Raw genomic sequence first — 15583 nt, forward strand, 5'->3', positions numbered from 1 at the left:
CTGGGGCCACTTCTCTTTTTAATTTACATGCTTCCTCTGGGACAAATACTGATGAGCCATAACATACTCTTCCACACATATGCTGATGACACACACATTTACCTCCAAACTGCCCCCGATAAACATCTAGCATTTTTAAAACTCCCAAGATGCCTGGACCACATACATCACTGGATGAGCAATAATTCCCTCCAACTAAATAGCAGCAAATCAGAGGCCATTCTCATTGGAACACCCCATCAATTACTCAAAGCACACATCCCTCAAATTGTCATCAATGGCGACTCCATTCCTCTCTCCCCTCTTGTAACAAACCAAGGCATGAAACTGGACTCATCCCTTTCTTTCCAAACACACATCAAGACTGCCTGCAAAGCTTCCTACTACCACCTGAGGAACATCTCCAAAATGCGACAGTCACTCAGCAAACCGGATGCAGAAAAACTGGTCCATGCCTTTGTCACCTCCTGCATTGACTACTGCAATTCTCTGCTTGCTGACCTACCGACAAAAACAACTCAGAGACTGCAATATGTACAAAACAGTGCTGCCTGGATACTCACTCAAACACACAAACCAGAACACATCACCCCATCCTTCACTCACTCCACTGGCTCCCCATAACCCACCGGATCAACTACAAAGTCCTCACCATGGTCTACAAAGCCATTAACCACACAGGCCCCCCCTACCTACAGGACTTGCTTAGTACACAACACTCAAAAACATCACACACCCTCAGGTCATCCAGCACCAATCTCTTAACTGTTCCCTGGACAAAACTGACCAGCATGGAGACCGTGCTTTCTCCTCCCTCTGTCCTTGTCTGTGGAATCAGCTCCCAGAAAATTTAAGGAACTCTGCATCTGTCTCAGTCTTCAAGAAAAGCCTGAAGACCCACCTCTTCCTCACCGCGTTTCCCTGACTGTGCTTTATTTTATATTTAAACCTTTTATGCTCTTAACCTTTTTCTTTTATCGTTTTGACACCCAGCTCACTAGTCGATTTATTTTTATGTATTTTATTAAATATGATCCTCAGGTAACTTTTATTTCATTTTAGTGTTTTCTTTCTCCCCCATAGCATTGTGAAGCACCTTGAGATAACGTTGTTTTTAAAGTGTGCTATACAAATACAATATATTATTATTATTATATCTGGTATTTCATTTGAAGCACTTGAGCTCCACCTTACTCCTCATTCAATTCTTTGTTCTTTGACCAAAAGTACTGATATGTAACTGACTTCCCTCTTCCTTGTAGGACCCTATTGTGTGTGTGTGTGTGTGTGTGTGTTTGTGTGTGTGTGTGTGTGTGTGTGTGTGTGTGTGTGTGTGTGTGTGTGTGTGTGTGTGTGTGTGTGTGTGTGTGTGTTTGTTTTGGGGTCATGAGAGTTCAACCATTTGCTTCTTTAAACAGACTGTATAAGAGTGGTCAATTATATGGCCTTGTTTGGTCAGGAGAGCTTTTGAAGAATTCATCATGCATCCATCCAGGAGTGTGTGTGTGTGTGTGTGTGTGTGTGTGTGTGTGTGTGTGTGTGTGTGTGTGTGTGTGTGTGTGTGTGTGTGTGTGTGTGTGTGTGTGTGTGTGTGTGTGTGTGTGTGTGTGTGTGTGTGTGTGTTGTTGACTAAAGTAAGATGGGCCATACACAGAGAATCTTATATCACAACATTCTTTATCAAATACTAACATTTCCATCATGCAGCGTTACTTTAGGGTTGAGCATTGGTGCCTTTACTCAACATGAACAAAATTAGATTTTTTATCAGATGTCATTTGTAATGTTGATATAGTGACTCATTTGGTAAACAATAGAATAGGGGCCATTAGGGCCCGTTTCCCGAGGCCTCGTAATGTTTTTAACAACATCTGTGCTCTGCATTTCAGTAGCACCTACATTATTAAAGTTGCAGAGAGATCTTTCCTTTGGAGAGTGAGAGTCTGACGCTCTGAGCTCTCACACAACCTCAGAGGTGTTAATCCTCAAGAACATCTCCAAAGATCAACTACGATCACTTCCACAAGACTGCTGTCTCACTGCGGATTACAATGAAGAGCACAGACAGAACCCTCATTATTTGAAACACAGGTTATGATGCACTGCAGAATGTCTCGTATAGTCGAGATATACACATTTTAAACGGATATAGTCTGAGACATGTCCTAAGCTGGACTGATAGAGTAGGATAGTTAAGAACAGTGTTAGCAGGGCCTTCTGAGTCAGGCGTAGCCCCGACTAAGGGGGAGTAATCCAAAGGGACCTTTGCCCAGTTTCTGACCTTACATTACATGTCACTTTTTAGATGCTTTTTTTTCAGGAGCAATTTGGGGTGAAGCGTCTTGCCCAGGGACACAGCAACATGCTGAGTGCAGTGGGGATTGAACCAGATATATAAAACATATCAAAGATATTCTTCTGAAATGGACCAATCAAACAATGACTACTTTTACTGTCGCTACTTTAAGTACATTTAGATGAGAGTACTTTCTACTTTCACTGGAGGAACATTTAGAATACTTTTACTGTGACAGAGTATTCCTACACTCTGGTACTTCTACTTTACTCAAGTACAAGATCTGAGTACTTCTACTTTACTCAAGTACAAGGTCTGAGTGCTTCTACTTTAACTCAAGTACAATATCTGAGTACTTTTACTGAAGTACAAGAAATGAGTAAAACTACTTTTACTAAAGTACAAGGTCTGAGTACTTCTACTTTAACTCAAGTACAAGATCTGAGTACTTCTACTTTTACTAAAGTACAAGATCTGAGTACTTCTACTTTTACTAAAGTACAAGGTCTGAGTGCTTCTACTTTAACTCAAGTACAAGATCTGAGTACTTCTACTTTTACTAAAGTACAAGACCTGAGTAAAACTACTTTTACTAAAGTACAAGGTCTGAGTACTTCTACTTTAACTCAAGTACAAGATCTGAGTACTTTTACTTTTACTGAAGTACAAGAAATTAGTAAAACTACTTTTACTAAAGTACAAGGTCTGAGTACTTCTACTTTAACTCAAGTACAAGATCTGAGTACTTCTACTTTTACTAAAGTACAAGATCTGAGTACTTCTACTTTTACTAAAGTACAAGATCTGAGTACTTCTACTTTTACTAAAGTAAAAGGTCTGAGTACTTCTACTTTTACTAAAGTACAAGATCTGAGTACTTCTACTTTACTAAAGTACAAGATCTGAGTACTTCTACTTTACTAAAGTACAAGATCTGAGTACTTCTACTTTACTAAAGTACAAGATCTGAGTACTTCTACTTTTACTAAAGTACAAGATCTGAGTACTTCTACTTTTACTAAAGTACAAGGTCTGAGTACTTCTACTTTTACTAAAGTACAAGGTCTGAGTACTTCTACTTTTACTAAAGTACAAGATCTGAGTACTTCTACTTTTACTAAAGTACAAGATCTGAGTACTTCTACTTTTACTAAAGTACAAGATCTGAGTACTTCTACTTTTACTAAAGTACAAGATCTGAGTACTTCTACTTTAACTAAAGTACAAGATCTGAGTACTTCTACTTTTACTAAAGTACAAGATCTGAGTACTTTTACTAAAGTACAAGATCTGAGTACTTCTGCTTTTACTAAAGTACAAGATCTGAGTACTTCTACTTTTACTAAAGTACAAGATCTGAGTACTTCTACTTTTACTAAAGTACAAGATCTGAGTACTTCTACTTTTACTAAAGTACAAGATCTGAGTACTTCTACTTTTACTAAAGTACAAGATCTGAGTACTTCTACTTTTACTAAAGTACAAGATCTGAGTACTTTTACTTTTACTAAAGTACAAGATCTGAGTACTTCTGCTTTTACTAAAGTACAAGATCTGAGTACTTCTACTTTTACTAAAGTACAAGATCTGAGTACTTCTACTTTTACTAAAGTACAAGATCTGAGTACTTCTACTTTTACTAAAGTACAAGATCTGAGTACTTCTACTTTTACTAAAGTACAAGATCTGAGTACTTCTACTTTTACTAAAGTACAAGATCTGAGTACTTCTACTTTTACTAAAGTACAAGATCTGAGTACTTCTACTTTTACTAAAGTACAAGATCTGAGTACTTCTACTTTTACTAAAGTACAAGATCTGAGTACTTCTACTTTTACTAAAGTACAAGATCTGAGTACTTCTACTTTTACTAAAGTACAAGATCTGAGTACTTCTACTTTTACTAAAGTACAAGATCTGAGTACTTCTACTTTTACTAAAGTACAAGATCTGAGTACTTCTACTTTTACTAAAGTACAAGATCTGAGTACTTCTCCCACCTCTGAACTTTTGATATTTGGACATTTCTGCAAGTGTAACGTTTTTTGGCGATCGGTAGCAACACTTCTTTTCTGGAGAGTTCTCAGAGTCCAGCTTGACATGCAATTAGTCATCTGAATGCCTGCAGGCGGTGGTTTGTTGTTGTTAGGTTTCATGAAGCTGAGATCAGCCTAGAGGTCACAGCGGCTTATTCCGTACAGCAAGGTCAAGTTACCAAAAATGGTCTCATTTCAACAAAATCACTGATCCACAGGAGTGTTATAGTATCGGAATGTAAATGAATATTTATATTTATTTATATATCATTTAAATCACAGTCTGCATGAAGAACCATATCTCTGAACTTCACCTCAGCATGTCCACTATCTTCTTCTGAAATGTGGAAGCATTGCTTCATTTCCAAGAGTTGCAAAAACATGATAAAACAGCAGCTGCAGATTGCAAAATAGTGCAATTATACAACCATTCATTTATTTCTGGAAAATAAGGAGACATGCGGTCCCCCCTCTAGAATCAGAGCCAACAACAGGATGTGTAGTGGTGTCAATCCATTAAAAAAAAGTTTAAATAGTATTGACTTTTAGTTAAAAAAATTAGAATATCTCAGTTTAGTTTTGATCAAATCTCATTAATTTGCATGAAGTCTGACAGTGTCAGTGACACTATAAGAGACTGTGATTAGAACGTTCAGTTATATTGCATTTAAGACACATCAGATTAATTTGCATAAATGTCCAGTCTTTTAATAACATATCCATACATGTATGCAATAATAAAGCTTTTGGGGACAATACAGTCTCAGCTTTGCATTCATACCCAATTCATGTAAGTCCAAGACTGTTTATGGACTCAAGAAGGAAGAAATATTCAAACCAGCATCTTTAGAATAGTCTAAAAATGCAATTATACTGCATGCTAAAACCTGCATGTGTTTTTTCCCCAAACTGTAGGGGACTTGTATAAAGTGGGCATTTGTGTAAAGGGGAGACCCGTGGGTATCTGTAGAACCTAGTTCCTATCGTGAGGAGAGAGGTCAAGGGGTGAATATGGTAATGACAGTTTTTGTATTGCCATCAAACTTGCCCCCCCCCCCCCCCCCCCAAGTTTCTGCTGCACACAGAGCAGCTGTGAGGCGGAGCTGCAGGTTCCAGTCAAACCGCATCTGAGCAGTCTGAGCCCAGCAGAGAGGAGCATGCTGCAGCACAGCTGAGCCTGCAGGACACTGGAGACCGGGAACCAGAGGGGACTGGTGAGTGCCTTTCATTTCACAACTCACCATTTGGCTTTCTGGAAATCTGAAATACAATAAGTTCCACAGGGGCATCTTTTCCTGCATTCATTCAGGGTTCTCTTTATTAAAATGCTTTTAAAACAATTTATATTAAATATTTATTGTCAGGTTTCGTGCAGCAGGGCTCTAAGTAGTTTGGGCCCTTGCATTTTACCCAGTGTTAAGAAGAGGTTCAACAAGTCAACAGATATTTCACTTCTGTATCTATCGCAGCATATACAGCTCTGGAAAAAATGAAGAGACCACTGCCGCATCATCAGTTTCTCTGGTTTTTAATATGTATAGGTATGTCTTTGAGTCAAAGGATTTTTTTTATTGTATTCTATAAACTACTGACAACATTTCTCTGTGTTGGAATTCAACAGACACTGGAATGGCTGCCATACATGTAGAGATTGAGATTTAACATTTTGAGTGGTGATTATTTCCGGAGCTGTATATGTATGTATCTAACTTTTATAGATAGAGTGAGAGAAAGAGAGAGATAAATAAGATCCCAATGTTTATCCATTTTAAGTATGGGACACAATACATCACTTTAACAGTTTAGCCTTTCAATTGCAGAAAGGTACTGTGCAGTATTTAAGCTACCAAAAATAAAACTATCCAGATCTGATGAGTAGCGTCGGGGTTCCTCAGCTTTCTTTATATTCAGACATACATTTCTACTCTGATGTGCTTGTCCTGACAGCCTGACTTTACCCATCAGCTCTGGCAGTTATGGGTACCGGTTAGGAAGTCCTCATCTCTAAAATGAATTAATAATTAAAGAAAAGCTGTGAATATTTGACTTAAAATTGCAATTGAATCTTCTCTAATCACTTTATCCAGTCACACAGTTTAATATGAATTTCTCCGAAGGTCATGGTGCCTTTATGTCTCAGAGATATTTGTCATGTTTTTGTTCAGGAGTTTCAGTTATACATCTTTTATGAATGAGATGGGTTAATCTGTGTCTAAACTCTGCCTAAGAAGATTATTTCAAACAAATACTTATTATAAAATATATATGGTGATTTGCTCAATATATTGATGTATAGATGCTTAACACCATCTCCTGGTATTAGGCACCCTGAGACATGAAGTCATGTCCTCATTCAGCAGCCTGGTGGCGCTCCCTGCTGTCTGCTGTAGTTATTACACCAGAGGCCATTACTCAACACTATAGTTCCGTAACAAACCAAGTGTTTCCTTTTTAAAAAATTGCATTTGTCTGATAGAGATATGTTGCATATGAGTAACAACAGAGCATTCCATCGCTTCTTTTAGTTGCACAGTCTAAATTAGCTAGACAGTGCAGTTAAACTGTTCTGTGATCTATGACCAGAATGATCAGACTTTTATGGACAAAAAACAAGTTAAAACCCTTAAAAGTGCAAAACGTGTTGGTTTGGCAAAAGGTACGAATGTGACATCAATACTTTGTATCAAAACCACCACCAACGTTCAAAGTCCAGTACCATCACCACCTTAATTAAGAATTCCCTTATTATAGGGCCTGAGAAATATCCATCATTCTTCGTGAATATGTGCTACTTTCTCTCAAAGCCAGAAACCAGAGAAGTGACACCCAATTCATGTAATTCCAAGACTATTTATGGACTCCATATTCAAACCAGCATTTTAAGAATAGTACAAATAAACACAATTATACTGCACACTAAAACCGACATGTGTTCTTCCCCAGAAAGTATGGGACTTGTGATTTAATCAAGTATAAAGACCAGTTTAGGTTTATACATTTTGAAGATTGTGCATTATCCCTTTAAGGAAGCCTTTACACCGTGTGTTTAGTCATTCATTTAGGGCACAAAAAACGATACAGCATCCCGCTGTATTTAATGAGTCATTAAGAATGGTCCCTGTCAGTACATATGTCAATGCTTCTTTCCCTTATAGGCTATCAAAAACAACAACCTGCTCCAGTTCAGATCTCTTAGTAATGTTGTCATGTGTTATATATGTAAAAAGAGAGCGGTCTGTCCACATAACTGGATGGATCTTTCCCATGTCGCTCTCAATAAGTCAGAGGTATATGAGCACTAAGAGAAGTTAGGGTAAAATGAAATATCATATTCATTTGTTATCAAAATAACCACTTTGGTTGGCAAGGTCAAAATTGACGGAGCGATTTTAAGAACACATCCTAAACTGTCCTGAAGCTACACTCTTTGTAATATGCATTGCTTCCTATGGCAGGGGTAGGGTCATTACTGGATAGAAGAAGGTTCAGAAGTGAACCTGGCTGGCTTCTGAACCACATTTTCTCCTCTCTCCAGTCCTTCTTCACTGCCCTTGATTAATCGAAGCAATAACAGCATCATCATGGTCAAAAGGTCAGATCCAAACTCACCAGAGGATGAAGGAAAATGACTGAGCTTAGAATTAGAAAAAAAAAGTTTTGTATAACTCATTTGAGATGTCATGGCTCGTGACAGAACATGATTCCTGTTGCATTGTAAATTTGCTTCTGCATTTGCAGAGAAGGTTCACAGTTCCAAAAAGTAGCTTGAGTTTTCAATCAGGTTTACTTTTCTGAAATCGAGGTGGACCTGGCATATTTTCTTTTTCTATGTGCGCTCATCTGAGTGGGGACAGAGCTGATCTGTCTCAGAGCTAGCACTATACCAGTTTTTGTGTTCATTTGATATACTTTTTTCTTCTTTGTATGTATCTCACAAACAACATTAGGAATGAATGCTGGGTCCCTGACACTGCAGACAAAGAATTGGCATGGGAAACAGAATATGTGACTTAAGTGATCAGCGCACCAACCCATTGCGATCCCACAATAATATATTATAATAAAAACCATTCATATAAACCATGATACAAACCTAATTCGTAATAAAACCAAATGTATCACTTTATCATGGCTCCTACAGTTTACATTGGTTTGTGTAGGAATGCAGTTCAGCAAACCCTCCAGGATCCCACCTCAGAGCTGGAGACCCTCCTGAGGAGATGTGATGGTTCTGGCTTTAATTAGTACAGCCTGTATTAGTGATGTCATCTATTCTTTACAGGCTATGCTAATCTATGCCAGAACCAGCAATGCACTGGAAGCAGATGATAGAACTGGAACAAGATAAACGTGCTTGGATCATTTTCCTCGTTCTGTTAGTGACATGAAAGGAAATAAATGAACGCAATTAATCCATTTTAATTTGTTTTTTATTTCCTCTTCATGGTTCTATTTCTTTTCTTTTCTCAAAGATGTCCGTCCGTCATCATGAACCTGACCTCCAGCTCTGACTCGCTCCACTTCCTCACCATCAATATGAGAGAACATCCTGATACCACCATCATGAATGAGCCTGCCATTTTGGGTATTACACAAAACTACAGCACTTACCTTTTAACAGCATACATATCAAATAATTAATAATACAATCTTTTTTGATAAAATAGAATTAAAATGGACATAGAAAGACTCCAAAACTCAGCTCAAATGTATAGGAAGCCTTAATAATGTTTGTATTAAAGGGAAATCCTCTTTGATGTGCTGCTGTGCTTGATGAAAACATGTCTCTCCACATCTCCAGGTGGTTCTTATCAGGGTTTGGGCATACTGTCGGACAGTGTCAGTGGTTGGAAGCAGCATAATGTCAGTCATCTGTCAGGACCAGAAGGAAACTACACTGGTTCACCAGGGAACCCAACATTAATGCTGCCAGCAGAGGAGTTTGACCCGTTAGGAGGACATACTGTCTTGCAGGTAACAATCAACTGTGATTTTAATAAAACCCAAACAGATATAACTGGTTTTGTCATTGCAGGCGGAGAGACACTATACATCTTGTATTGCTTACCATAGTTTTTTACCTTAATGCATGGACGTTTGGTGATGTCATTGGTTAAATTCCATGGCTTTAGTAGCAGTCCATTCTAATAGACCAGAGAAACATTCAGCAATGCTCTTCACATGGATGCTCCAAACCTCCAGGGAGTGTATGGCTCATTTAAACCGCTCGCTGGGTATTTAGTTGGGGGTTCCAAGATGAACTTTGCATCTGTGGAAAGCTATGAGACTGTTATTGACCTGAATATTTTCAATTATCTAAGTAATTCCATTAATGTGTTACAGTTCTGTCCCCTATTCATTCATTTTCATTAAAACAAGCTTATTCTCTAATAATAGAAAGATGAAAACCATTACTGATAGAACATTATCATCTACAGACAAATGGCATTCATTACTTTATTTTATTTTTATACATGGTGAATGTCAGATGACCCAGAGTAGAACCTTGTGGTGCACCTATGGTTACATCATTGGCCAGTTCTTCCAGACAGGTATTCATCAAATCATTAGGTGAGCTGTTAATCTAAACCTCAAAAGGATAGCTCTGAAAATAACAGTAAAGCAGCAGAATGATAATACACTGCCGGCCAAAATAAAGGTCACAAGCCTGTGGGGGCAGTGCTATGATCTGGGGTTGCTGCAGTCGGTCTGGTCTAGGTTCAGCAACGTTATGGGCCAAAAGAATGAGGTCAGCTGACTACCTGAATATACTGAAGGACCAGGTTATTCCATCAATGGATTTTTATTCCCTGATGGCACGGGCATGTTCCAAGATAGCAATGCCAGGATCCATCTGGCTCAAATTGTGAAAGAGTGGTTCAGGGAGCATGAGACATCATTTTCACACATGGATTGGCCACCACAGAGTCCAGACCTGAACCTGATTGAGAATCTTTGGGATGTGCTGGAGAAGACTTTGCGCAGTGGTCCAAATCTCCCGTCATCAACACAAGATCTTGGGAAAAATTAATGGAAGACAGAAATAAATGTTGTGACATTGCGGAAGCTTGTGGAAACGATGCCACAGAGAATGCATGCCAATGAATGTTAGAGTGTGTGACCTTTTTTTGGCTGGGCAGTGTAATTGTCCAGTGCATGGGCAATATTATTATTAAGTTTGATTTTGTGAAAGATAACACTGATGTTACTTACAGTTTTAGAAAACTCTAAATGAGGATTATTTGTTGGGATTTAGAGTCACTTGAGTAACTAACAAGTAAATACCTTACACTTTGTAATGCACTGAACCACCCTCTTTGGTTGTCTACTCTTTGTATCTCTTCCTCTTCAGGTCCTCGTAATCGTCTTCCTCACTGGATCACTTTCTGTCGTCACTGTTGTTGGCAACATTCTAGTGCTGGTGTCATTCAAGATCAATAAGGCGCTGAAGACAGTAAACAACTACTACCTGCTTAGCCTGGCATTTGCTGACCTGACTATTGGCACGCTGTCAATGAACCTGTACACCACCTACATCATCATGAACCAGTGGGCCCTGGGGCCCGTGGTCTGTGACTTGTGGCTTGCAATAGACTATGTGGCAAGTAACGCCTCAGTCATGAACCTGCTTGTTATCAGCTTTGACAGGTAAAATAACTTGTTTTATTTTTCTTGATAAACTGTAACGGATACCCGATCATATCCTGTTGGTAATACTACAGATAGAGATATATGTTGATTTTAAAATATAAATTCTCACCTGTGGATGCTAAATCTGATAGAGGGTCAGTTGTAAGAAGGATTAGGATTGATCAGTAGCATTCTATTTTGTGATGAATGTGTATCCAACCGTTTCAATTAGCTTTTACATTTGCTTAGAATTTGTTTTCATTTCTGACTCTGGTGACTCTTGATGGTACTCTCAGCAGAGATATGTTGGTAGACAGTGAAGCACGGTGCAGTTACTGTGTATGTGTACAGTTCTTCTTTCTGCCTTTTAGATATTTCTCTGTTACCAGACCTCTGACATACCGGGCCAAACGCACAACCAAGCGAGCCATGACCATGATTGGATTAGCTTGGTCCATCTCTTTCATTCTCTGGGCCCCAGCCATCCTGTTCTGGCAGTACATCGTGGGTGAGAGAACTGTTCCGCCCAATCATTGCTACATCCAGTTCCTGTCTGAGCCAATTATCACATTCTGCACTGCTATTGCTGCGTTCTACTTGCCAGTAAGTATTATGACATTCCTGTTTTGGAAAATATATCAGGAGACAGAAAAGCGTCATAAAGATATGCAAAGTCTTAGGGGATCTGGAGCTGGAAAAAGCACCAGCCAGGCTCAGAATCAAGGAGTTGGCAGTGGGAAGGTTGGTGGAGACGGTGCGACTAATAGCCAGAAGGATTCATCAGCCATGCAACGCCAGATGAGCTCTCAGAGCTGCAGCAGCGATGAACATAATCAGCTGGCTTCTGAGAAGAACAACAAGGACAACTCCAGCATAGCAGGAGGAACAGGAAGCAGAGGGAGGTGTGGCACATCCTGCTGCCTCCAGTTTTCATCTCTTCTGCCAGGTCGTAATGCATCCAAAAGGTCCGTCAACACCACGACAACTACGGTGGGTGAAGCAGAGCAGAGCAGCAGTGAAAGCCTCAACAACATTGAAGCCGGCGGCTCTGGGGACCAGTCAGGTTCAGAGGACGAAGCTGAAGGTGTGGATATAAACAAATACTATATATAAACTGATCGAGGTTTATTTGTAACTGTTCAATACTGTTCACATTTCATTCCATTAGCCAGTCTTTAAACACAGCCAGAGCCCATACCAGGTTCCCTTGGGATATGAAACATAGTCTCTGTCCATGATCCTCCTTAGTGATGGTCTGCACTGGAATCGTGATCAGAATGAGTATTCACCTTAATTTAAATAACATTGTTATACAGAATGTCTTATCTATATGTCTATCCCTCTAGGTGGAAATAAATCTAGAAAGGGGAAGAACAACAAGGACAAACACTCCTCGTCCAACAAAGGTCGAAAAGAGTCACAATCAAACCCTTCATCACCTGCTGACAAATCCCCTGCAGCCATCACCATGAAAGACGCAGCGATGGCCAAACGTTTCGCCTCCAAGGCCAAGACAGAGATCAGCAAGCGCAAGAATGAAAAAAAGGCGAATGAGAAGAAAGCGGCTCGGACACTCAGTGCCATCCTCTTGGTCTTCATCACCACGTGGTTACCGTACAACATCATGGTGCTGGTCAGCACTTTCTGTACCAACTGTATTCCAGAAACCCTTTGGTCACTGGGCTACTGGTTGTGTTACGTTAACAGCACAATCAATCCCATCTGCTACGCCCTGTGTAACAAGACCTTCAGGAACACTTTCAGGGATATTTTGATGTGCCAGTGGAATCAGAGGAATAATCAGCCTAGCTTTCAGCAGAGAAAAGCTGTGGCTTTCAAGAAGAAAGACCCGATGTAAAATAATTGAGAGATTTGTGTTTAAAGATGATTTTCCTGATCTTGATTCAGATTTGGGAACCAACATACAAGTCTTCTATTTCAAAAGATGCTGAAGGAAATTGTGCCTAGGAAAGTAACGCCACAGGAAGACTCACTGAGCTAGCAGTGAAACCAAAGGCTTGCCTGTTGGTCTCATATGGAACAACCATTTATGGTACCTAAACGCTTGGTGACACCTTGGATTTTCATAATGTTTGCTACGAATATACATGGTCCCCAGAGGATGAATTTGAGTGTTTTCCGTGGACACATGAAGCTCAGTTGTTTAAAAATACAAAAATTACATAGAATTGACCAAGATAATTCCTGCTCCCAGACCATAAACCAAATATTAATGATGCTCCAACAGCAACATTTCCAATTTGTGTTTTTCATTCAGAAAAATGGTAGTGAGAGGTATAATCAATAAAAGCAGCCTTGTGGAGCAACTGGTAGGGCTTTAGACAAACACATCTGAACAGAGATGTAATAAATTACATTGCCCTAGGAATTAAATATTTACATAATGTAGTATAGTGAACTTCTTGAAGGATGTAAGAGCTTTGAAATAGTTTTCTTCCAACACATGTTCTTGTTAACACTAATATGACCAGGACAACGGAACAGAAGACTGCCAGGTTGCATTTAGTTGTGGTTTTAATTTTTAAACCTGGATGTTAGCTTCAAAGTAATCTGTTACTAAAATATTTGGTATACAACCCAGTTGTTGAATGTGTTTCTTTTATTCACCTAACCTTTACCAGTATAAATAGGGCACATCAGTTTGGTGTCAGACTTCATAAGTTTAAGCTATAGTCTGCCAAATAAACTCGCAAAAATACTCTTAATATACACTTGTTCATTATTGTTGCTATAATTATGCTTTCAAATAATTGAAATATGCCTTGCATTCAGGTCCTGTAGTCGTTCAAGTTCTGAAACCACCAATGAAGACAAAACAGATTACTGTTGTTATATTGTTTAAGGAACTCAATTTTAAGGGATTATTATTCAGTTTGTAGTGTTTGAGTTGCTCACAGCATGCATTGTCAACTGAAAATGATAACACTGTGTGACACTGACAATTATCTCAAATGATTGTATGCAAATCAAACACAACATGTGTATTATTTTAGACATACGGTACAGTACGTGTACAACATCTAATATATTACACCTTAAGGGGCTTACAAACTGAAAAAACTGACGCTGACATTGACTTTAATTAAATGTTTAAATAAAAACGATTAGGATCAACTTAATATTATTGCTTCAATCAACTAACCTAATAACCTGAAATCTGTTGACATAATACATTTAATTAAAGTCAACGTGTCAGTTCTTTCAGTGTATGGACCTTCAAAGAATACCAATAATTATGTACAAAAGGGACATGATTGCACGTCATGATGGTTATTTTTAAACTAACAAGGTCACACATTAACGAAGCAGTAACACACTAGAGTTATTGGAAGCTGCTCTGTAAAGGTTTCCTTCTCGGGTGGTTAAACACATGTTTGAATAAAGAAAGCTGTTAGGGAATATTTTGTGTAAGCTTGTAAATCTTTAGCTCATTTGCATCTCTTCTCTCTGTCCTCCTCTGGCCTGGCTCTACGGCCTTGCAGGTGCTGTTATCTTCATTAAGGAGGAGCAGCCTGGGCTTCCGAAGCCTTGTTGTTCCCACAGTGGGTACGTGCTCAAGCTGACCTAAGATTGGCTTTATTGTTTAGGGACAGCTGGCTCCAGTTTATCTGGCCACAGCTGCTCCGGTGAACACGTTATTTGTGACCTAGAGGACAGTTTAAGTCAAACATATTGTCTGAGCTTGTTTAGTCTGGTGTTTGAAGAATGTTGATTACCCATTTGGAACTAGTTAAAACCTCTTCCTATTGTCGAGATCTTCAGAATTGGTTTGGCAACCGCTGTGGCAACTCGTGTCTGCAGTAAATGTCTTGTCAATTCTCCAGCCGTAACTCAGAATAAACCCAACAGTGTTTTGCCATCAAGTTCCTGCTCTCCAGTGTCTCTCTGAGGTTCGTCTCCATTGCTTCAGAGGTTTCCACCACAAAAGCCAATTTAAAAACAAAGGTTAAATACTTTGCACTTGTGTTTTAGGTGGGACTCAGTGCCACAGAGCTGTGTGAGTGTCCCTGTTTTGTTCACACAGTAACTCATGGTGTCTTAGTATTGACTGATCAAGATGCCAAGACATGCTGCAATGTGCCAACAAATTCAGGGAGAAAGAAGACTGCAAGCTAGTGAACATGGATTTAAATAAGCTTTACAAATTTTTACTGAAAAGGGAAACACACTGGGCACATGTGTAAGAGCTCAAATATACCTATAATGTCTTTTTCTGAGTAACACCGAATGTAAACCTAACTGTGCTTTACAAGAACTGCCCACAGGGCCTCTTTTATTAATGTGCACCTCAACTCTGTACAGAATATGCATTTGCAATGATGTTCATGTAATATATGAGTTAAAGAACAATAAAATATAATGAGTAAACTCTGTCTTATTAACTCTGTCTTATAATTGCTGAACATTTTACTGTTTACATTCCGAAACCAGATCTTTTCTTAAGAGTTTGAGACAAGAGCCGCAAATACAACATAGTAATGTACAAAACTAATTTTAAGATATTGATCTAATGATATAACAACATAAATGATGAGTTGATACCTTTTTGGTGGATCTTTTACATTGCTTTCTCAAGGATTAAGCTGCAGTTGCCCCGTGA

The 15583-nt window shown here is 39.0% G+C and overlaps 1 protein-coding gene across 2 annotated transcripts; it reads left to right on the forward strand.

The window, feature by feature from the left end:
- Positions 1-5461: 5461 nt before the first annotated feature.
- LOC134871290 (muscarinic acetylcholine receptor M3-like) lies at positions 5462-15365 on the forward strand. Of its 2 annotated transcripts, none has more exons than XM_063894004.1 (6): positions 5462-5546; positions 8805-8917; positions 9134-9306; positions 10685-10980; positions 11334-12046; positions 12309-15365. In XM_063894004.1, the coding sequence occupies exons 2-6, from the start codon at positions 8821-8823 to the stop codon at positions 12818-12820; spliced, it is 1791 nt and encodes a 596-aa protein (XP_063750074.1). In that variant the 5' UTR covers positions 5462-5546; positions 8805-8820; the 3' UTR covers positions 12821-15365. The 2 variants fall into 2 exon arrangements, with proteins under 2 accessions (XP_063750074.1, XP_063750072.1); XM_063894002.1 differs by lacking the exon at positions 5462-5546 and adding an exon at positions 8649-8707.
- The last annotated feature ends 218 nt before the right edge of the window (positions 15366-15583 follow it).

Source organism: Eleginops maclovinus, chromosome 10 (assembly GCF_036324505.1).
Source record: "Eleginops maclovinus isolate JMC-PN-2008 ecotype Puerto Natales chromosome 10, JC_Emac_rtc_rv5, whole genome shotgun sequence".
In the NCBI taxonomy this organism is placed as follows: domain Eukaryota; kingdom Metazoa; phylum Chordata; class Actinopteri; order Perciformes; family Eleginopidae; genus Eleginops; species Eleginops maclovinus.

Bases quoted from the DNA above. Each gene is read 5' to 3' on its own strand.
- LOC134871290 (XM_063894002.1), top strand. From the start codon at position 8,658: ATGATAGAACTGGAACAAGATAAACGTGCTTGGATCATTTTCCTCGTT. The intron at 9,307-10,684 runs GTAACAATCAAC...CTTCCTCTTCAG, and splicing joins GAGGACATACTGTCTTGCAG to GTCCTCGTAATCGTCTTCCT. The intron at 12,047-12,308 runs GTGTGGATATAA...CTATCCCTCTAG, and splicing joins TTCAGAGGACGAAGCTGAAG to GTGGAAATAAATCTAGAAAG.